Source organism: Heterocephalus glaber, unplaced genomic scaffold (assembly GCF_053883595.1).
Source record: "Heterocephalus glaber isolate CG9 unplaced genomic scaffold, H.glaber_assembly_v1.0 deba00001531, whole genome shotgun sequence".
Classification (NCBI taxonomy): domain Eukaryota; kingdom Metazoa; phylum Chordata; class Mammalia; order Rodentia; family Bathyergidae; genus Heterocephalus; species Heterocephalus glaber.
The window spans coordinates 17,732,760-17,756,217 of record NW_028258329.1 but is presented as its reverse complement, the minus strand read 5'-3'; the positions used below and the strand labels follow the sequence as shown (position 1 = coordinate 17,756,217).

Sequence of the window (23,458 nt, the reverse complement as noted above, 5' to 3'; positions counted from 1 at the left end):
ATAACAACACCAAGGCCAAGGCCGACTTCTCTGGCAAGGTATGTTAGGCTCATTTGAGAGCAATGGTACAATGTGATTTGACCCTGGGCTCGGAGAGGGGAGAAGCCATATTAATTAAAAGAACAAATTTCAGGGCCAAACCTGGTCTTTCCTTGAATACCAGACCATCAATAGGGACAGAGAATGTTACAGAGTCTGCATGTGTCAAAATATACACTAAGAAAATGTTACATGCACACCTCAGGGGATAATTTACATAATGCCCCACTGCAGTTTCTATACATTAAACATAGAGTTCTGTATTTCTATTATTTTAACTGGTTCAGAAATCTGAATAAAAACACATGATGCTCACTTTTGAAAGGTGAGAAAGGTAAAAAGTTAAGTTCTTACTGGACATATTGGTACACTTGTAATTCGTAATCCTGGCTACGTGGGGGGTTGAGGCAGGAGGATCATGAGTTTGAGCCCAACCTGGGCCACACAGCAAGACTCTCTCTCTCTCTCTCTCTCTCTCCCTCACACACACACACGTCTTTGCACCTGCTACACAGCCACTTGATTTCTCTCTCTGGAGCTAAGTATGCTACCATTTTGGGGTATTTTCTCCTGATACTTAGGGCATATACAAACATATATGCACACATTGTCTTCTTTTCTACAAAAATCAACAACCATGCTTGGCACACCTTCCTTTCTCACTTGGCAGCACCTCTTGCTTGTCTCTGGCCTGGCATTTCCTGTGGCTGTACTGTGATTTCCTTCACTAGCCCGATGCTGGGGCTCTAGGTCCCCGTTTTCCTGCTGTGCACAGAGCCTCCGTGGCTACTTCTGCACACTTGGGGCACACAGGAAAGACTATCCAGAGCCACTCTGTCCAATACGGCAGCCACCAGCTATATGTGGCTATCTACATTTAAATGAATTCCATTTAAATCAAATATAGAATTCAGTTTCTTGGTCACACCAGACACAATTCTACAGCCACGTGGGTCTAGGGGCTTCCCCAGGGGCAGTGCAGCAATGGAATGTTTCCAGCATGCAGGGCGTCCCGGTGGCCAGTGCTGCTCTTGCTGGATGACACATTCCTGCGAGGGAAGGAGCAAGCCAAAGGTCTGTGTCTGAAGCGCGGGCAGAGATGGTCAAGTCTCCCTTTGAAGAGGTTCTAGCTATCATCTGTATCCATCATCAGTAAGACTGAGGGGGGAGAGCTCTTTTGTTTCCCAACAATTGTATGCAATGTTGGAAAGAACAAGAAGGTTCCCTGTGTGCTGGTTCCAAGGACATTCTGTTTCTGTCATGGTATCCACGTTGCTCATATCGGACTCTGCTGTTCCCAGCTTACAACGGCACACCTGTCCTTGGGTCCCACATGGCATGGTCTCCCTTGGACACCCAGCCTCTGCTGCCTTGCCAAGGTCTGCTTCCCTCTAGCTCTCAGGCTCTTCTCCCCTCTGCATGCCCTACCTGGCTCCTGTATTGCAGGGAAAGTGCCCATCCCTGCACAGGTTCCCTATTGCTAGAAGACATCCTTTACCAGGTACCAAGTACTCAGTACCACCCCAAATCTCCCTTCCTTCCATCCCACTGTCTCCCACCCTTTGTCCATTTGGGGAATCACGACTTCTGAGCTGCCACTCCCTCAGGCACCTTCTGATCTCATCCCATAGAGCTCCTAGCTAACCTACGAGTAGCAGTCTGCACAGTGACTGTCCCTTCCTTCCTAAGTGCTGGGCTTCTTGGCTTTAAGACACCAGAGCCTCTTATTCCCCATTACTCCATCTCTGGCTTTGTCTGGTCTCTTCCTTCAGCTTTTACAGCCTGGGCCACCTTCTCCTCATTCTCTACTTTCTCCTGGGCCATCTCATCCCTGCTGTGGCTTTGATTAACTTCTCTACATCCTGGGAACATGGTAATACATTTTAATTTCCCTTCCCTTGATCATTAATTAGTTAGATTGAGCATCTTTTCATAGGTTGTGATCTTCTGTATTTCTTCCCTTATAAAAGCTGCTTTGAAGCAGAGTAGATGTTGGATGTTAGACACAGGTTCCATACAGATCCTGGCCATGGCACTTCTTGGCACTGCAGGACTCTTCAATTCTATACTCTTTCAGCAGCCCCCATCACTGCACAGGACCCTGTCCCAGCCTGCATTCTTCTCCTCGGCTGTCACCCCCACTCCCTCTCAACAGTCCTCCTCTGAGGTTCCTGCTATCTGTTCTTCCCCTCCTGTTGAACTCCTCTTCCTTCCTAGACTTCAGGCCTCTGCACTTTGTATGAGGACTTCAAATCTCATAGATTTCTTCTCGATCCCTTTCCCCAGCATCAACTTTGGAGCTTCAGCATGAGGATAACTTTCTTGGTCCATATCTTATAATTACTTGATTTAAAACCCAGTGACTTTTATTTCAACTCTCCTGTACCTAATTGTACCTCCTGTAAATGAGCTACCTCTAAGATCTCTGACTCTTGAGTTCCTTTTTGAGCACTGCCTTCTACAAACCCACCTTCCTTTCTGTAGCACATCATCCTTGGTGTGATTGCAAGTTTTTTTTGTTTTTTTTCCCTTTCTCTCCAATCTTGCTCGGACCTCCATCAGACTGCCCATCCAGCCTATACCCCCATGACTCCAGGCTGGCCTTGAACTCGAAGTTATCCTCCTGCCTCAGCATCCTGAGTGCTGGGATTATAGGTGTGTACCACCATGCCCAGCTTAATTTTTGCTTTTGCAATGACCATCTTATCACTGAGGGGTGATGATGCCAATTTAAAAAACGAGACACACACACAGAGATGGGAAGAGAGAAGAGACAGATGGGGACAGGGAGAGAGAGAGGGAGAGGGAGATGGGGGAGGGTGAGTCTATATGCAGCCTTAAAACTGGACATAACTGAGCTAGGTCACAGGCAGCCGCAATTGGGAAATGGTTTTTCCTAAAGTGCCAAGTGATTCTCCATTAGTGTCCCGTGACTCCAGGGCTAAGCAGACTTATTGTGGCAGTGACCATGCATCACAGTGCCAGGTCTTGGCCTTGGCTGAAAGAAGCAAAAGCACTGCATCTATGCCAAAAGGAAAGGAATTGCAGTTTTTGCTTGTATAGGACAGGATAGATATCTCTTATGTAGCCAGTCCTGTGCCAACAGCTTTAGAAGTAAAATTGCACCCATAGAAACTATCTGAGGTCCTGCTGCCCAGAAACAAGGACATATGTCCCACAGGCTGATGCCAACACTGCTGGTGCAGATGCTCTGGGACCAAACACAGGCCTCAGCATCTCCTCTGCCTGGGGAAAGGCAAACATACATTCCACCTTTGCTCAGGACAGAGATCTGCAGCTGAGGGGGGCTTGTGGCAGCAGGGGACTTACAGCTCAGTGTTTTAGTAAACAAAAACTGCCTTGACTGGCCAATCTTTTGTGAAGGGGGTTGGGGCCAGTCTTTGAGAAGCCAAGACCAAATGATTAAGAATATTTCCACTTGAGAGCAGTTTTTCTTGGCTACCCAGAGCCTGGGAGCATCAGTGTGCAATGGCAGCTTGTGACAACAGTATAGCAGTGTGCGTTTCCCAGGATGCTTTGAGAAAGGAGGCCTGATTCCTGGGGCTCGTGCTGAGCAATCATTTCTGGGCAGAGGACCACTGATCTTTTAGGGTCCTCATCGTCCTATCTGAGCTTGTAGGCTCTTCTTTTCCAGAGCTTCCTGTGAATAAAATAACACTGTGTTCTGTGGGCTTCACAGTTCCTTCTGGGCTTCTATGATGCTCACTCTTGGCCTTAGGCTCATCCATGGAAGAGGGATCTCTCCCATGTCTCGAGCCTACATCTTTGGCTTCCGAGCTGTACCAGCGACCCCAGACCCCTGACTGAGGAGCTGTCAGTCCTGCCTGGGGGGCTGGGCTGCACCCACAGCCAGCACTATTCAGGGTCCACCCCAGCACACGTCCCTGTGCTCTTGATTTGCACCCTCTCAGGGCATCTGGCCAGCCATCTTCCTTCCTGGGGAATTCTGTTCATGCAACTCAACCTCCTCACCGCCAACCTTGGAGACTCCCTCCTGGATGCAGGGATGGGGAGGCTCATGCAGTGTAAAAGCTGACCGCCACTTCAGTGTGGTGAGCCTGTCACTCCAGAAGACCTGAACTATGGACAACCCTCTTACACTGCTGGGGCTAACTTCAAGTGTGGCCGCTAACTGGGGCATCTTCTCTCAGACTCTAGAGGTGGGAAGTAGAAAGCTCTTCTGTTGGGGCCAAATTACAACTTGTTAGTGTGCAAAGTTGCTGTAGTGAGCCCTGGAGATCCTGGCTGAGAGGTGTTGAGTGTGTGAAGCCAAAGAAAGGGTCTGGGTCACAGCAGCTCAGGTTTACAGTGGACCCTTCCATCAAGGGTGGCACGCAACGTATACTTCCTTCCATCAAGGGTGGCACGCAACGTATACTTCCTTCCAGGAGCAACTGGGGATTGTTGCTTGTAACTCTGAGAGCAACAGCCACAATTACTACAGATGGTCAAAGTCCTTTATTTCCAAAGAGCAGAGGCCGGAGCCTGGGGCCCTGCTGTCCCCACAGCTCCCTTTGCATTCAGAGGCACAGCATGGGTCAGGGGGCACATCCTTCTCCAGTAGGGGTGGGAGCAAAGGCTGCAGTGAGGAGGACATTCAGGGAGCCCAAAAGTCTCCAGTGAGCCCTCTTTCAGGGTCGCTTTGCCAGGGGGCTTTGAGAGGTCCAGCCGGAGGTGAGAGCTGAGGTCAGGCTCCAGTGCAGGTTCCCTTCCCATCACAGCCTCCGGGCCTTCCTGGGGCGGCAGCCGTTGTGTGGGTGAGGGGTGTTGTCTGTGATAGAGATCACTTCCAGGCCGCCCATGGTCAGGCCCTTGATGGCAGACTGGAAGGAGCAGAAAGAGGAGAATGGCATGGTCGCAGAGGTGAGACCCATCGCCTCCAGACCAGTCAGGGCAGGAGGGAGGAGTGGGGAGGCGTTGGCTCTGCCACTTGTAGCCCTGTTCTTACTCTCCCCTCACAAAGGGCTCCTGCCAAGCCCCTTGGCCTTAAGTTCTCAACACTGACCACCTCTCAAATTGCATCTGCCACCTTGTGCTTAACAATCTGAGGATGAAGACTCCTTGGCACATCTTCAATATCAAAGCCAAAGACCACGCTGCTGAGCGCGGAATGCCCCCACAGGCCCCCAGCACGTGCTTCACCACCAGAGAATCCTGTTTGACAGACCTCTCCCCACCATCCTGAGATGCTCCTGCTTGGGTGCTGAGCCTGCCCCCGGTATGTACTGAGAGATGGTCCCCTGTGGCACCGCGTTCCCACTCCTGGGGCCTGGCACACAGGGGACGCTCAGGGAGGGTCCAGTGACTTAAACAAAGTTATCTAGGCTCATGTGGAGGGGGTCAGTAGATTATAGGAACAACAGGAAGAAACTTCAAGCCATCCCAGGGAAACCCACTAAAGGGGGCTTTCCTACCCTCACTTACCCAGCTCTCAACCCCGAATTCCACACACACCATGGAGAACCCTGGTCACTTACCCAGCGCCCCGGGCCCAGGCCTTTCACCACAACTCGGATGTGGGTCACACCCTTCACCGTAGCTTTCTGGAGAGAAGTGGTAAATGGTTAGTGGCCCAGGGAGAGAACTACTGTGTCCCAATCTCTGGCTCCTGCCCGCCTTGGGAGCCAGAGGGAAAAGGCAGCCACAGGGGCAAACAGGGAGGCAGAGGACAGAAGACTCAAGGGGGAGATGGCTGTGGTGGAGGGCAGACTCGGAGCCTGTAAGGCACAGAACTACAGTGACTGTGGTCTTTATGCCCAGCACAGCACCGCCACCTAATGGAGATTCCTGAACACTACTCAGATTCTTCTCGGGTAGGTAAACGCAGAATTGCAGACCCTCAGGTATTCCCCTGGACTTCAAGGCTGAGATTAAAAGTGTCATAGATTAAAATTTTTACAGTTAATTTTCCCCTTTGGATGATAAAGGCAGTTCCTTACAGAAATGGGAAAATACACAGAAGTTACTCATAACCTGCCATGTGGAAGCCACCGGCAACACTGACATATTTCTTTTAATTGTATATCATCTGTCCATTGTTGGACATTTATAATATTTTGATTTTTGGTGATCATTAATCCACAGCAATAAATATTTCTGGAGGGCAAGCACTGTTTGAAGATCAAGGTTTTATTGGCAGCAGCCATGGCCAGCCAGTCGCAGGGAATCCAGCAGCTGCTGCAGGCCGAGAAGTGGGCCTTGGAGAAGGTGTCCGAGGCCCAAAAGCGAAAGAACTGGAGACTGAAGCAGGCCAAAGCAGCTCAGGCTGAGACTGAACAGTACCGCCTGTGGAGGGAGAAAGAGTTCGAGGCCAAAGAAGCTGCGGCCTTAGGGTCCCACGGCAGCTACGGCAGTGAAGTGGAGGAGACCCAGGAGAAGATGGCCATCCTCCAGACCTACTTCCAGCAGAACAGAGAAGTAGTCCTGGATAACCTCTTGGCCTCTGTCTGCGACATCCGGCCAGAAATCCGTGAAAACTACTGCATCAATGGATAGACGAAAGAAGCACCTGTTCTGTGGATTAGCATTGTAGATGCTCTCATGGAATATGAAGCTTTAACAAAGTCGATTTCTGTTCTTATGAAATGCATTAAATTATTTCTTATGTTGTGTAAAAGTTCCCTTCACTTCCTGGAGAGTAGCATTTCTAGCTTCTTTGGACAAACTTAGTACTTTCTCCAAAGATTTCATCTTTTTGCCTTGTATTTCTTAGAAATTTAATGAGTATATATTGTCTGTTTCCTTATACCATTTAGGCTCAAGCAACATGTGTATCAGTGTTGACTTTTTCATTCTTAGATTTAGTAAGAAAAGGAAAAAACAGTTCTTTAAAGAAAGGAAGGGATTAAACTTTTTTTCCCTTATACTTTCTTGAAGGTCAGGGGCTTTATCTATGAAAAAGCAGTAAATAGCTATTTGTAACTTGTATGATGCAGTAGCCACCCTTAAAATAGTATATTTTGAGGAAAGATTAGAAAAGCAAATACTAGTATACTTGCTTGGGCTGTGCTTAGTTTATCTTAACCAAAATTACTAGACGAGCCGGCTGTGGTGGTGCACGCCTGTAATCCCAGCACTCGGAGGCTGAGGCAGGAGGATCACTTTCAGGTCAGCCTGGGCTACATAGTAAGATCCGGGACTGCCTGGACTATCTAGTGAGACCATGTTTCAAAACAAAACAAAACAATTTACTAGACGATAGGACTCAAGAACTTGTTACGTATTATTTGGTGTATTGATAATCATTTAGTAGTAAAAGTGAAGACTTAGTCATGCAAAAAAAAAAGAAGGTTTTATTATAGGAAATACTGTAATTATGGCCTGGAAGGGGATGAACGCCATAAGGCCAAGGCTACAGAACAGAGTGCGTGCAGGCTGTAGTCTCAGGCCAGGCTGGGCTCCTGTCAGGGAGCTGAACCAGCTCTTTGGCTCTGACCATGCTACACACACCCTGATTCTCAAACTGGCTCTTGAAAAAGTAGCTAATACTGAGGGTCCTTTGAAGATTCACAATAATGAATGTAAAGTGTCTAGAGCACAGAAGTTGCTCAATAAATATACCAACAGTAGTGTTTGACAATTTGCTTCTAGAAAGATCTGTATTTTCACACTGGAACTGGTATTGTACGAGAGTCCTCACTATATCACATGTTCTCCAAAGAGACTGTCACCCTCACCCCACTCCATGCTAAGGGCTTTTAAATTGAGGAGTTGTGAGTCTTAAGCCTTCATCACTTTGGCTCTGACTCCTAAGATAAGCCAAGTGTTTTATCTGTAATGAAGTGGAGAAAGCAAAAAGAACCTTTGCACACAGACCTCCTCATACCACCTGGAGCGTCAGGGCATATTCTCACAGGGGTTGGCGCGCATGCCACTGCTTCTGAATGGCTACTTTAATACGAACTCTCCACAGGGATCAGCCATGCAGAAAGTGGACGACACCGAGGGAACCTTGGGGTGCACGCACTTACCGCCGCTGCGGCTATGCCTGCCGTCTGTGCTGCGATGCCCGTGCCCTTCTTGGCATTCCGAAACCCTTCTGTGCCACAGGAAGTGCGGGCGAGGGGCACATTATTGTAGGAGACCACCTGGATGTGTGTGCTGGGGAAAACAGAGGAGGCATATGAGTGTAACTGTTGTTCAGGGAAATAAGAGCACTAACCTAGCCTGGGGGAGACAGAAATTCACTTGTTTCTGTAGCTGATGCACGGCTGGGAACTCCCTTCACATGTGTGTACACGTCTCACAACAACACAAGTCTTGTCACTCTGAACTCACCATTCACCTTTCTCCCTCTGACGTAGAGGTCAGTGCATCAAGGCCCAAGGTGAGAACGTTAAGGGGCTGGCACTTACTCAGAGGTTTACCTTCTGGTTACTTCATTAATAAGCCGTGTACTTGCCGATCATCTCTCCCATCACTCTCCTCCCCTCAGTACTCAGCCAACACTTGATAAGCACCTTCATGGTGGGGACTGTCTGACCCTAATACAGTTCCCCCAATTCTTGAACAGGAAATATTGTATTCAAAGAAGGCAAAACCCCCCCTCCCCCCAAAACAAAAAACCAACAAAAGCAACAACAACAAAACCCTTATAGATACAATCTGAAACTTAAATTTTAGCAAGACAGAAGTGTTTTCCTCAAATAAGAAGTGGTGAGCCTGGGGACCCTTGTATCAATATCATCATGCAGCACTTGGCACCCTGATTTCTCATCTGTGGAGGGTTGAAGTGGAAGGAACCCCACCACCCAGGGGCTCCCCTTCTGGCTCACTTGTTGTAGGTTGCTTTAATGTGTGCAATTGGGATCTCTTCAAATTTCTTCCCTGCCCATCGTAGAGAGCTCTCTTCTCCTGGAAATGGAGGGTAAAGGCTGCAATTAGAAGAAACATTTTATTTAAAATTGTCTTGATTAAAAAAAAAAAATTGAAGACATATCACTTGGAAAAAAAGAAACAGAAAATGGTACTGACGAGCCCAGAACGAAAAACAACATCCCTAGGCCCCTGTCCTGCTTGGAGGGTCGCTGTCCCCACCATTCATTTCCAATTGCTCTGGGGCTACTGTGGTTTCTGTGAGCACTGCACTTACAGGGCTTTTCTTTCTGCTGTAGTGCTTGGAATTGAACCCAGGGCCTTGTACATGCTAGGCAAGCATTCCACCAGTAAGGTACAATTCCTGCTTGGAGCTACTGTATTTTTTGACTTGTTGACTTCAGACATATCTAGGGACTTTCTGCTATGAGAAAGGATAATTTAACTCATATTCCCCATCTTTCCTTGTCTTGCTAGAGAATCACATCAGTACTTTCAAGTCCTTTATAGACCACTCTTACTGCAGTTTAAAAATCTAGACAAACTTCTACTTCTTGTTTTGTCAATCACAGACAATATCTTGTCTGTATAAGAATGAGCCCATTTCTGAATATCCTAGCAAACTTCTGTAAGGGCTAGATGGCAAATATCTTAGGTTTCCTTGGCCAATGGTCAAGAGATTTGGGTCACAACTACTAAACTCTGTTATAAATAGCCATAGACAATAGTAAATTAATAAGTGTGGGTGTTCCAATAAAATTTTACAAAAACAGGCAACTGGCCATAGTTTGCAAATCTCTACTGTAGACTGGTGGTTTTCACTGGAGGCAAAACAGTCACCCCGAGCATCCAGATGCTTAAGCTTCACCCTAGACTTCAGAATGGGTCCAGGAATCTATTTTTCAAATACCCCAGGTCAATCATATGTGAACTGTGTTGGGAACACTGGCTTAGACACTGTGTTGAGTTCAGTCTTAGTCTATTTTCAGCTTGCTGTATGTAAGTTCTCTTCATTTTTAGATGAAGAAACTCAGGTACAAATAGGGGATTAGGGTTCTTAAGGGAAGCTGGGCTTAGACCTATGAGATTCACCCCAGTGCAGAGCTTTGCACACCAAGCTGTGCTTTTTAAAAATCTGAACACACACAACTGTCATTCAGCAACCCAGCTGGGAGAAAACCCACTGCTCCACTCTGTTTCCGCACCCAAGTCAGATTCATGTTTGTATCCCACACAGCCACGCTGAATTTCTCATACAACAAACTTTATTCTAGACACAACACTGTAATCTGAGCACCACTTTCCCTTCAGCTCTTGCTGCTTTTCTAAGGGTATTTCAAAAGATAAAACTAAACAACAGTACAGTGGTATCCAAAGGTTACATGTGTATTCTTTCCTGAGGTCTGATCTTAGAGATGATGTAAAGTCCAGGAGGTTGTTGGCTTCTCTGCCTACATGCAGATATGGGAAGAGGATGAGTCTTGGAGATGACTTAAATGTTTAAAAGATGATCATTTCTCCACTGATTATTTCCCCTGTTCACAGGGGGTCAAAAAACCATCTACTGAAGTCTGAGTGTCATCACTGTAAAGTCTTTTACAGACAGCAAAGTTTTACAACTAGAAAGGATTCAGAACTTGATCTGTTTACCTGAAAGCCTGAACAAGAGTATGCCCTTAAACCTCTCAGGTTCAGTGTATAAATGAACAAATGGCTCACCCAAGGAAGCCCCCCAAAAAGCAAGAAAAGCTTTCAGGCACCTCCCTCTTTCTACCCATCGTTACACCAAGGTAACTAAAGAGACAACCGATTTTTTTTTTTTGGTACCGGGGATCGAACTTGGGTCCTTGCGCTTGCGAGACAGGCGGCAGAACCACTGAGCTAAATCCCCGGCCCGAGACCAACCTATTTTCTAGTATAATTGCTGGAGACAATTTTAAAAAATGTAAATACATGTAGAAAATGCAAAGACATAGCTCCTGGTTCAGCTTTCCTTAGCACTACTCCTACTGTAATTACTGGTGATTTCAGTAAGATCCTTCCAACCATTTGGCTTCTATTTCTCAATCTATGCCCTTCAACAACATGTGCCCTCTGTCCTACCATAGCCATTTACTCCTAGGGTCACACCTCACCTTTGTCATTACCAGTACCTGCAGCCACATTCTGATCTTCAAGCACCATACTCTCTGACCACCACCCCAGCACACTCCCTCTCCTGCTATCTTCACTCCAAGAACCCTTCAATCCCACAAGGACCTGCAATCCAGCAATCCTATCAGTTGTCCACTATCCCGCACGTTCATGTCCTCATTTCCCTCCTCGCCTAAACCTCATGGCCAATCCTGATGACTACCCCCTCGCAGACACTCTCGATTCTGTTTCTCTTACTTCACTATACCCCTCTAGCAAGCCCCTCTCCCTGGTTAAACCCATTACTCCAGCCACTCAACCTGTGCAAATACAGCAATGCTAACTGATCTCCGTGATGGAGGCTTCCCAACCTCATCACTACTGACATTTTGGGCAAGATAATTCTTTGTTGTGGGAGGCTGTCCTGTGAATTATGGGGTGTTTAGCAGGATTCCTGGCTTCTATTTACTAGATACTGTTCCCCAAGTTGTGGCAACCAAAGATGTCTTCAAACACTACACAAAGTCTCTTGGGGGCAAAGTTGGTCTAGGCTGAGAATCACTGCTGTATTTCAGTGACTGCTAGCATCAAGTGGGCCCTCAGCACTGCCTGGCAATATCCCCTGTTCAATTATCCTTCCATTCTTCTTGATGACTCTTCTGAATTTTCTTTTGTCTCCTCAAGCTTCTAATTCCTTCCTGCTGACTCAATGCCAGCTGATGACCTCTACAGAAGCCAAAGCAATCAGAGTTTCTTCCACCTCCCACGACCAAAAACATCTGTGCCCATGGCCTTTGCTGTCTCCCTTGTTCTGAAGCTCTGCTTGCATATTAGTCCCTCAAGGACACTGCTCTAGCAGTGCTTGCACTTCAGTGTGTAGTTCTTTCCTCTCTACTGCATTATTCCCAGCAGCAAAGCATACGGTTATGCCCTAAACCAAAAAGAAAAAAAAAAAGAAAAAAAAAAGAAATCAAACTCCTTGAACCCAAGTTCCCTCGACTGCTCATTTCTCTATTTTCCCCTTATAGCAAAAGTCCCCTGAGAAACTGATTACACTCCTGTTTCTTCCTGTTTTTATTCTCCTTGAACCCACTCCAATCAGTCATCAGCCCCTACCACTCCACCAGAAATGCTCTCATCAACATCACCAACCAAATTTACATTGTTAAATCCAACCAGCAATTCTGTACTAGCTTATCAAAGCATTCATATCAGCAGCCCTGGACACAGCCGATCTCCCTACCATTAACCGCACTGAAAAAACAACTTTCTTGGTTTTCTTTCTGCCTCTCTGGAGGTTGTCACTTTCACTGGTTCACCCTCATCACCTAAATCTCTACTCTATGTTGTACCTTCACTCAGATATTAATACTAGGCACCTTCAATGAAACCACCCAAACCTAAACTCCTACAGTTTTTCCCCATCTTAATGAGTAACTTCATCTTTCCAGTTCTTCAGGTGCAAAATTTTGGAGTCTTCTTTCATTCCTCTCTTTTTCTCACACCTTACATTAACAAACCCTGTTGGCTACACTGTACCTTCAAGATTTATCAGTCCGGCTATTTAAACTATCTCCACTGCTATCAACTTGGTCCACACCAGCATTGTTTCTTGCCTGGATTATTTCTCCAGTTTTCTGTTTATAACTTTCCCCAGTGGCTTAATATCAACACAGCAGCAGAGATTCCTTTTAAAAAGCAAGCAAAATCGTGTCAGTCCTCTGCTCAATTCTCCAGTGGCTTCTCATCTCACTTACAAGTCCTCAAGATGGCCTACAAGCCCTATACACTGTGGACATGCAAGCCTGCTGGAACCTCCCACTGTTTTACTTGTTTTCTATTTGCTGTTCCCAACCCACTAGGATTTAAGTTCTATGGAGCGGGGCTTTTTCTCTGTTTGGCCAGGTTTATGCCAATGCCTGGCATTGTTCAATTTTTTTCCCCCTAGTGCTGGTCCCAAATATGGGACCTCATGCACAGTAGACAAGCACACTGCCAGCAAGCTACACCCCTAACCCTGACAATGCTGAATAAATGCCTACAACAGAATCTTGATTTAAATTCCTTCAGCAGTGAGGAAAGTGTAAAAGCTCCAGGATGTCAGACAAGACCTTCACTATTCTGATTTCTTCTTGTCTTGCTGGCCTCATCTGTCATCACCACACCTAAGTACACTATATTCTTTCAAACTACATGCTTTTACACAGAGAAGTTATCTTTGGCTGAGTCTGTTCATCTTGCCCAGCTGAACTTCAAAGTACTTCACATTATCTTCACTTTCTTGCTTGATTTCTAAGAAGTGAGGCATTTTTTCTTTCATACTTTCAACCAGTTCTTACCCATTATACCACTGACCAGAATATGGTGAAACTGTGTGCATATCTTTTTTAGAAAAAGACTGTGAACTATCTTAGTGGTAGAATGACCTTTTGTATTTCTGGTACCTAGCATGGTACCTGCTACATAGTAGGTTCTCAGTAAACGTTTGTTAAATGGATGTGAAGTTAATTGAAGGGGTACATTGCCTGGACACCTAGGTAGTGGCATTGGTAGGAGGCAAGATGCCAGCGCCCAAGGGTGAGCATGAAACTCACCCCGGACCTTCAATCAACTCATAGTGCAGGATGATCTGCTCCCAGGTGTAAAAACCCCTTTCATTCCATTCTGTATCCAAGGCAGGGACAGTTGTTAGTTTGACATGAAATCCATCTCGGTGGAAAGAAAGCACACATACATCTGACATTCACTTATTCACTCAACACATGTTCACCGAACAACTCGAAGTTCCAGAGCTTATCTCATTTGATTTTCACACACAATGCCTCTAAGCAATAGCCCCATGTTTTTGACGAGAAAACGGACTCTCCGAGATTGATTTGCATGAGGTCCTGTGGATGGCAGGTGACAGGGTTGGGAATTCACTGCTTTTCGGGCTCTGGAGGGTGGTGGGCAGGAGTCACGATAGTGGGTCTCCCGAGGACTGGATCTCAGTGGCCCTCACCTGAATCTGCTGTGGCTCGTAGGCTCCTGCTCAATTTCCTGTTTGGCCGCTGCATCGTGCATCTCCTGGGCGCCAGTGTGGACGGTCCGGGCTGGGACTTCCGCCATAATCCTGCGGAGAAGGAAAGCTCGGTAAGGTCCTGGCTTAACGGTCACTGGAGCTCAAGTAACACCTGAGACACGGACAGAAGTGCAGTCCCAAAGGTGGCGGTGGAGTCTAAGGGGCAATTATTCTTACCGGGTGGTCTGGGACCCAGTCCATGCCCGCAGGATCCAAGACCCCACGTTTCTTACAACCTGCATGACTTGAATTGTCCCAGTCAGCACCCGTCGGTGGCGTTGGGGTAGCTAGAGGCGCCGGTACCATGAGTGCCTGCGGGGGAGGGTAGAGAAGGGAAATTTATCTTGTTGCTCTTTATTGGGTGCATTAAATGTTTTTCTCAATTTAATTGCTCAATAAAATTTATCGTTGCGTGTTCACTTGGGAATTATTCCCCCTTTAAATGTCCTAACAAGAGAACTTCAACCACTCCTGCATATTGGAATGGTTCGTGGTAGTAGGTTAGGGACCGACCTCTCCCCCATTCCCCACGCCCCCGCGTTGCCTTATGGGAGCAAGGGATTGGCTGAGGTCTCCTCTGGGAGCCGCGGGACATTGTGGGAAGGGAGAAAGATGGCGGCGCCTGTGAGGCACACAGTGTCAGGATTGACGAGAGGCTGGTGGCAGTTCGAGAAACTTTGGGCAGGTGGCTTCGGTTCTCGCAGCCTGTCTCTCGAGACCGCACCCTTAAACAACAGATCGCCATGGCGTTTATTGGGCTCGTTGTGTCTGCAGCGGCCACCGCTCATCTCCAAGCCTCTGACCCCCCTGCAGGAAGAGATGGCGGCTTTGCTGCAGCAGGTAAGACTAGGATGTGGGTTTAAGGGCGATGAAGGGGAAGCAATAGCACACGGGCCTTGGTTGGATACTAACTTCGTCACCAATTAGTTTGTGTGACCTGAAGCAAAGGGTTTCTTCTTTCTCAGCCTCACTGTACTTGTTTGCAAGATAGAACTAATTAATGTGTTGGGTTGAAACACAATAGGCGTTTAACAAACAGTTTATTTTCATTGCCCTCCTTTGTTGTCTCTTTGGACAACACTTTGGAACCACTTTTCTTCTTTATTCATCCAACGCATTTGGGATCCGGTGGAACCAATCCCTCTCACCAAGCGCTCTCTGACTGGAGGGGAGAAAGTCTGATGTGTGATGCGTGTTAAGAAGGAAGCACAGGAGGCGGGGGCACATCTGTAAGATACCTGTGATAAAGTCGGCTCTGTTTTACCTCACAGGGCTATTTCTGTAAAGGGCAGGTAAAATAGGGGCGAAAAATAAGTGTAGTGGTTGTGAAGGTGCTAAGACCCCACAAATAATGACCGAAGGGTGTTATGTTTCCAGAGAATCTGAGATGTTTTTGTCTTGGACTATTGAAAGCTATAAACTCGTCTGTGTGTGTGTGTGTGTGTGTGTGTGTGTGTGTGTGTGTGTGTGTGTGTTTCTTGGTTTACTTGTGCAGTCACTTGGCAAATTATCGTTACTCACCTTACAGATGTTCTTAGGACATGCATTTTTGTGTATCAGACAGTGTGTTGTGATAGAGATGCAGTACTGAATAAGGCAGATGTAGCTATGGCTTAGAGTTTTCAGTCCAGTGGAATGAAGGGAGGAGGCCCGTAACCAAATAATCACATAAGTAATTGCAGACCCTGGTAAGTGTTGAGAAGGAAATTATAGAATAATGCGTTTCACAGGGACGTCTAGTTTTGAGTTTATGGGAGGTTTTAAGGAAAGTCTCTCCGAGAAAGTGAAATTTAGTAAATTGGGATCAGAAGGATGAGTAGAAATCCTTTGGGAGAAAGAACATGAAGGAATACATTCTGGGAAGAAAGAACATTTGTAAAGTCCCTGAGGCAGGAAAGTAAGATGCTAATCAAAGATTGGCAGGACTGGAGTGTGGTAGTGGGCAGGCAATGCCCGTCCCAGACCTCTTCTTTGTAGCAGTCTTGACCCCTAGTCACATTCTGACATTCTGACAAGTGTAACTGAAGCCTTATGCAGGTGACACCTCTTTCTTTTTGTTTGTTTTCTTTCTGTATAGCGTTTTGATTGTATGTCACGATTATGTCATGATAAACTTCTGAGCCTGTTCAGGGATGCTGTAGCTTTGTTTTATTTATTACTGTTTTTTCTTCTTTTTTTTTGGTTTGTTTTTGATTCTTTTAATTTTTTCAGATTGAAGTAGAGAAAAGCCTATATTCAGACCATGAACTTCGTATTCTAGATGAAGCCCAGAGGCTGGCAAAGAAGAAAGCTGACCTGTACGCTGATGTAGAGCAAGATGAACAGGATATATTGCTTGTACAAGATTTGGAAGATTCATGGGAGCAGGCATTCCTAAATTTCAAACCTGGAGCGCGTATAACAGGTTTGTGATCTTTTTTTTTTTTTTTTTTTTTTGGTACTGGGGATCGAACTCCGGTCCTTGCACTTACGCAGCAGACAGCAAAACCATTGAGCTAAATCCTTGGCCCAGATTTGTGATCTTTTTAAGCCAACAAAAAGAAAGGGAAAGAAGGATATTCCGGTTCCCAAATATAGGACAGTTGCTTAGTCTCTGCTTTGTGTTTTAAGTAACAATTTCAAATAACAGAATATCTCTGAGGAAAGTAAATTCTTTCCCTTAAATTCTTTTTTTTTTTTTTTTGGTATCAGGGATCAAACTCTGGTCCTTGTGCTTCGGAGGCAGGTGGCGGAACTACTGAGCTAAATCCCCGGCCTAGTTTCCCTTATTCTTTACAACTATCCTAATACAATTTTTTAAAAGGCCTGTGTTACTTTTTTGTGTTGAGGTAGCCTTTTCTCAGTTAAACTTGGTGAATGTTATCTGAGTTTAATTCCTACTCTAGGACAGAGTGGAAAATATTAAAACTTTTTCTTCTAGTTTTTGTGTTTCATCAGAAATCCCTCTTAAAGCAAGGGATTCTATTGTCACTGTTTCACAGATGAGTGAAGAGCAGAGAAAGTGGGGGCCACTTAGGTCAGTAATAGTGATAAATTCAACCAAGCAGTTGTATTTGACTTTTTATAGGTATTGTTTGTTCTCCGGAGTATGTTTTGCTCTGTAGAGGAAATGTATTGTGAACCTGTACCCTGAAAGAGGTCAGAGTTAGAGACATGGGTTAGGTTGTAATTTGGCTGTATGTTCTTTGAGGGCAAGGATTATAGCTCTCCCTAAAGGGAGGCTCTAAAACTTATGGTTTTTTCGGTTCTGGTAGATTGATCATCTTTGCCTCCTCTGACCTCCTTTTCTTCATAGAAGCCGATAAAAAAAATGACCGAACCTCACTGCACCGGAAGCTAGACAGAAATCTTGTCCTGTTAGTCAGAGAGAAACTTGGAGATGAGGATGTTTGGTTGCTACCCCAGGCAGAGTGGCAGCCAGGGGAGACCCTCCGAGGCACAGTGGAGCGAACACTGGGCACTCTCTCAGGTGAGTTCTCTGCTTTCCCTAAATCTCAAGATTCTCTTCAGAACTGGATTCAGTGATGCATGCCTGTAGTTACAGCTACTTGAGAGTCTGAGGTGAGAGTATTCGTTGAGCCTAGGAGTTAATGCCAGCCTCGGCAACATAGTGAGATCTCGTCTCAAAAAAAAAAAAAGATTGACTTTAGACCTAGCTGGAGAATTAATAGGCTGTGAGATTGGGTTTAAGAGTAAAGAATAAGAAGGTAAATGGAGACTGATGTTTATAAAAATTTCTACTAGAAAAATTCAGACAAGTACTTTCCCTTGAAATGAATGAGAATCTTATCTTTGTCCCACTGAGATTTTAGTGCATTCAAAACTGGTGTTTCTATTATTCCCTCTGCCTCTTTCTCTTCTTATCCTTATAACCTTGCTTGTCAGTACCATGGCTTATCCATTCACTCAACTAGAAACCTTAGTTTTTCTTAACCTCATTCCAACATACTTAAGTCTTTGAGACCTACTTGGTCTATTCAAATAGCCCTGTTTTTTATTCCCTTGGCTTTAGCTGTGACTCCCTTCACTTCTTATTAGATCAGCATTTCTCAGCTGTGGCACTGTTGATGTTTGAAACCAGATAATTGTTTGTGGGGGGCTATTCTGTGCATTGTAAGATATTTAGCAAGATTTCTGACCTCTACCCACTAGATGCCAGCAGTACTACCTCCTCCTCATACCCTATCCCTCACCCTCAATGTGACAGCCCAAAATATCTTTACACATTACCAGACATTACTTGTGGAGAACCACTACACTGGCCTGTTGAAGGAGATGCTAAAGAAGTTGCCCCTTGCTTTTGTGTCATACCCTTCAGTGCTGCTAATATGAGCTTTCTGAAGTACAAATCCCTTGTTACTTCTCTGCATAGAATTTTTAAAGGTTTCCCATACAAAGTCAAATTTCCAGCATGGCTTAGACTTCCTTTTTGCCTTGGTCCTTATCTCATCAGTCTTCTGTCTTACATTGTTAATATATATTCCAAGTTCTGACTCATAAAGCTTTTGTATTCCTTAACTAATGTGGCCTTTCATGCATCTTTACTTTGAGGCATGCTGGTTCCTGGCAGAATGCTTTAGTACTTCCTGGTCTGGCTGCACAGTTTTTAACACTCTGCTTATATATATTGTACTTTTTGTATTGCAGTCTTCCTTGAGCCTCCAGGTAAAGAGAATGTCTCTTCCTAGGCTTCCATCACACTTGCATGTACCATTATTTAGTTTATGAAACAGACATCTACTCTGTGCCAGGTCCTCCTCTCCAGGCACTTGTGTCACAGTAATGAATTGGATATGCCCTTTCACTTATGCTTTTACTGTAGTGATTGTTTATTGCACACTTCTCTCCCCAGCCAGAATTTTGAGTTCATTGAAAGCCTGGAAAGTATCTGTTCCTCTTTATGATTTCAACTCTCAGCAAAGTATCTGGCACATAGTAGGTACTTGCTGAGTGCTGGTTGAGTAAATGGATTTGGTGGTATAGGTGTACAGCTGCTTGACCAGTCCTGCCACCAGCCTAAGTGCTCTTAACAAAATGTCAGCAATCAATGTGTGCTCCCTTGACCCTTTCTAACCAAGAACCTCTTTGGCTTGTAGGAGAGGCAGCAAGCCACAGTGGAACATGGGGCCTTTGCTGTTTTCACTCTCAGTCATCACATAGGAATTAGGGGCTGAGTTACTTGCCAGGATCATTGTGTTCAAGTGCTCAGCTTCCCTCAAACCTCCATGACAGATTCTTGCTCCGTACTACTTCCTGTGTCCCACATGGAAGTGGCTCTATGCTTTGCTCCTCTTAAAATTTCATTTGTAATTAATAAAGTTAAAGGAAATGTGTGACATTAAAAGTATGTTTTATATTTAATACATGCATAGGAAATAGAATATATTGATTTATTTCAAAAATATTAATTGCAAATTTACTATAGTAGTAATATAAAATAAAAGTGGCAAAGAAAAACTCAAGCAGTATGTAAGAAAAGTAAGTATGTTACTTTCTTCAGCACTTGCTCCACACTTCCAATATTTCTGCAAGATACAGTTTCTAGAGATGGGATCAATAGGTCACAACTAGGCACACTTAGTTTTTGATAAGTACTGCCCAATTGTCCTCTGGAAAGTATGTAACAGATGACATTTTTAGGAGCAGTGTGGGAATGCCTTGTTGCCTTGACATGTGAAATAGCACAGTTCGTTTTTGCTTCTTTAGGTGGCAAAAATGATCTGATCTCCCTTAGGGATTAGTACATTCCTCTTGCTAGTGAGATTAGTCATCTTTTCATATGTTTATTAACTATTTCTTCTTTCATGAACTGCCTGTTCAGATCCTTTGTTCATGTTTTAATGAGCTGATTTTTTCTTTTTGATTTGGTTGTATTTTTTAATCCACCTTTTCCAGCTTATGGCAAAGTAATATGCATTATTGAATTGTTTGGAAAGAATAAAGAAATACTCCAGTATAATTCACAAGTGTGCACTGGTTACATTTTGTATTGTATGTGAGTGATCTTACACCATATGTAAACTCTTCATCTAATGCTAGTAATGTTTTTTTAATAAGGGATAGCAATTCATGTATATGGTGAAAAATTTCTAAACAGCATCTCATAAATGTATAGAAAGTGCTTTTCCTTTCTCAGAGGTAACCCTCATTAGCAGATTTTTTTTTTGTTGGTGTGTATATCCTTTTAGAAATTTTCTATGCATATACAAGCATAACAATAAATATTTTCTACTTTTATATAATGGGAGGATATAGATAGACACACCACACACCCAGAGTTAAATACCTTTTTCCTCATACAGCTTTTAACATTTTCCAGATCAGCATATAAAGACTGATTTTAGATGTTTTTATCACCAGCATACTATTTCATGCAATGTAGGTACTGCCATTTGCTTAGTCTGTTGCTTTTATAAGTAAAGCTGCAGGTAACATCCTTGTATATTCATCTTTGCTCACATGGGCAAAGATGAATATTTGGGAGGATAAAGTTCCAGATTTGGCTAGGTAAAAGAGTATGTACAATTAAAATTGATGTTGGCAAATTATTTATAATATCTCCCTAATTTATATCTCCATTATATGTGTGGAGGTACCATTTTTTTCCCTTGTCTCTCTTACACAGTATAAAAATCAAAGGTTTTGAACTTTACTATTACAGTCTTTTCTCAGTATGTGCAAGGGATTGGTTCCTGGCCTTTCCCCTTCTACCGCACACTTGAACATCTATGGATATATAAAATGGCATAACATTTGGTATAACTTGCACACATCCTCCTGTATACTTCAGTCATTTCTAGGTTGCTTATGATACTTAATATGATGTAAATGTCATATGAATAATTGTTATACTTAGTGTTTAGGGAATAATGACAAGAAAAAAGTCAGTGTGTATTCAGTATCGAGCCATTGTCTTTCTGCCCCGAGAATTTTCAATCCACAGTTGGTTAAATTCATGGATTCATGACCTGCAGACAAGGAGATAAAGAAGGCCAATTATAATGACATGTTATTATTTGTTTGTTTGTTGTGATGCTAGGAATTGAATCCAGGGCCTTGAGCATGTTAGGCTCAAGCTCTCTTCTACCAAGCTACAACTCAAGCCCGCGATATGTTATTGTTGTTTTAATTTATATTACTTTAATTATCAGTTAGATTGAGTACTTATTAATATATTTATAGGCTGTTGATATTTTCACATGAACTTCCTGTTCAAATATTTGGGTCATTTTTCTTTTGGATTTCATTTTTTTCCTGGATTTATAAGTGCTCCTTAATACAGTACTTGAAGATATTTCTTTGTTGAATGTGATGAAAATGTTTTTCCTAGTTTAACATTTTGTCTTTGACTTTGTTGTACTTTGTTTTTCCTTGCAGGAAGATAAAATTTTTTGTAGGAAAATATATTTTTTAATTTGGGGGTTTTTGAATTTTGTGTCTTGTGTAGAATGGCCTTCCTCTCTCAATAATGACACAGAAAGTATCCCATGTTCTCTTCTAATACCTTATGATTTTTAAATGAAAAAAATGAAAAGTTTAAAAATACAGAATAATTTAGGAAATACTAATTGCCCATGAAACCACCATTCAGAAGGAAGAAATTGTTTATGAAAATTTGAAATTTTGGTTAAATCTTTCATCTGTAGTATCACTTCAATGTGGATACCAAGGTTGGCATCTGTCTTGTTTTTCCATTTAGCTAGCTAGTTCCTCAGTAATTAATCCTCCCTTTCCCCATCCTTAGAAATGCCTGATAAGGATTTAAACCATAGTTACAGATTGCAGATACTGGTTTTTAACTTTGTTTATGATGTTTCCATACTATAGAAGTCAAATCCGGGGTTCCTTTTGTGTTTTGCCTGTGTCACCCCTTTGAAAGGCAAGTGAACTTTGCTATACAGACACCAAGTATTGTCAGCAGATGGTGAGCAGGCTGTATGCAGGAGCCAGCTGCTCTCGCTACCAGAAAGTGTTTCTGGAACTGTGTTGCTGACTTCAGTTTGATTTCAAGTGGTAGCTCAGCGTGTGTGAAGGACCCAGTGAGCCTGGACGAAGCATTTGGATTGAGAGGGCAAGAGGCTCTTCAGGAATGGCCTCCGTCCTCAGTCCTAGGGATAGCTTTTATTTCAGGACTGGAACTGGCATTCGTAGAGAATTCTGTGACTTTGGGAACTAGAATAAACTGGAGGGTGTGTTTTTATCTCCCAATTTTTTTTCCTCCTTCAGAAAACAACATGAAAGCCAAGTTCCTAGGAAATGCACCCTGTGGCCACTACAAGTTCAAGTTCCCCCAGGCAGTGCGGACAGAGAGTAACCTCGGGGCCAAAATATTCTTCTTCAAAGCACTACTATTAAATGGAGACTTTTCCCAGGCCGGGAAGAAGAGCCATCATGTGTGGGTCAGTAAGGAGGAGCTGGGCGACTATTTGAAACCGAAATACTTGACCCAGGTTAGGAAATTTCTTTTGGACCTCTGATGGACTGAGCTGCCTGAGGACAAGTTGGGCCTCAAGGACTTTGGCGTGTTGCCCCACATGTGCAGGGGATATGGAGGAGTAAACAATTTGAAGAATTAAATGAATCTGTCCTGTGTTGTCTCAGCTGATTTGCCCTGGGGGGTCAACTGGCTTCTCCCTGTGAAGAGGGATCTCCTAGGGCACCTTTTTGTTTTTTCAAGCTGATAATAATTATTTTATTGCCTTATGGTGAATTAACTGACTTAAGGGGCCCAGGAAGAAAGAACAGAAGGAAATGAATTGACAAAGCCTTGAATTCTGTAAAGCTTCTAGAGTCACAAGAAAAACCTCACTGTGTACAGTTTCTTAGCCATTTTCCATTTTGTTACTCCTGTCCATTTGATAGGAAAATGTTTTAATCTAGCTTAAAAATAATGCTGTTTTTCTTCACTTTTTCCCTTCATCCCTTCTTTTCCTTCTTAAAAGCATTTTATGTTTAAAAATAAACTCATCATGTCATACCTGTTTTGAAATGGTCACGTGTAGCAAGCAAGTTCAGCTTATCTTCATTCCTCAAAAGGAGGAGTCATGGCCAGGCTGTGATGTGGCCTGGAGTCATGCTGTACATCTCTTGTGTTAGAGGAAAAAGCTGACCTCTTGCCTCTGAGTTGGGCCTTGTGGCTGTTCAGTTTGTTGCTTGGGTCATCACTGGTCCCAGGCGCCTGCCACATAGAGGGCACAAATAAACATTTTGCTACATGAGTGCAAGAGAGTGAGGAAGTCAGATATGTCTGTTTGTCCAGACTTGTGGTTCTAGTGGAGAGGCTGCAGTCCTGGATCCCATCAGACTTCCTGGTTTCCTCTTGCCCAGCCTTCTGGGTAAATAGATGGTCCTCTTGATGGAAACTTTGTTTCTGCCTCAGATGTATCCTTG

The 23,458-nt window shown here is 44.1% G+C and overlaps 2 protein-coding genes and 1 pseudogene across 2 annotated transcripts; 2 read left to right on the top strand and 1 right to left on the bottom strand.

The window, feature by feature from the left end:
• Window positions 1-4,499: 4,499 nt before the first annotated feature.
• Mrps11 (mitochondrial ribosomal protein S11) lies at window positions 4,500-14,592 on the bottom strand. Its single transcript, XM_004852737.3, has 6 exons — window positions 14,246-14,592; window positions 14,009-14,119; window positions 8,835-8,933; window positions 8,031-8,160; window positions 5,538-5,603; window positions 4,500-4,883 (listed from the first exon to the last, which is right to left on the bottom strand). Exons 1-6 carry the CDS (start codon window positions 14,308-14,310, stop codon window positions 4,776-4,778), a joined length of 579 nt encoding a protein of 192 aa, XP_004852794.1. The 5' UTR covers window positions 14,311-14,592; the 3' UTR covers window positions 4,500-4,775.
• On the top strand, window positions 6,067-6,709 carry LOC110350744 (V-type proton ATPase subunit G 1 pseudogene; annotated as a pseudogene).
• Window positions 14,593-14,648: 56 nt separating the features above from the next.
• On the top strand, window positions 14,649-23,045 carry Mrpl46 (mitochondrial ribosomal protein L46). Its single transcript, XM_004852736.4, has 4 exons — window positions 14,649-14,908; window positions 16,280-16,472; window positions 17,364-17,537; window positions 22,295-23,045. The coding sequence occupies exons 1-4, from the start codon at window positions 14,681-14,683 to the stop codon at window positions 22,543-22,545; spliced, it is 846 nt and encodes a 281-aa protein (XP_004852793.1). The 5' UTR covers window positions 14,649-14,680; the 3' UTR covers window positions 22,546-23,045.
• Window positions 23,046-23,458: the final 413 nt, after the last annotated feature.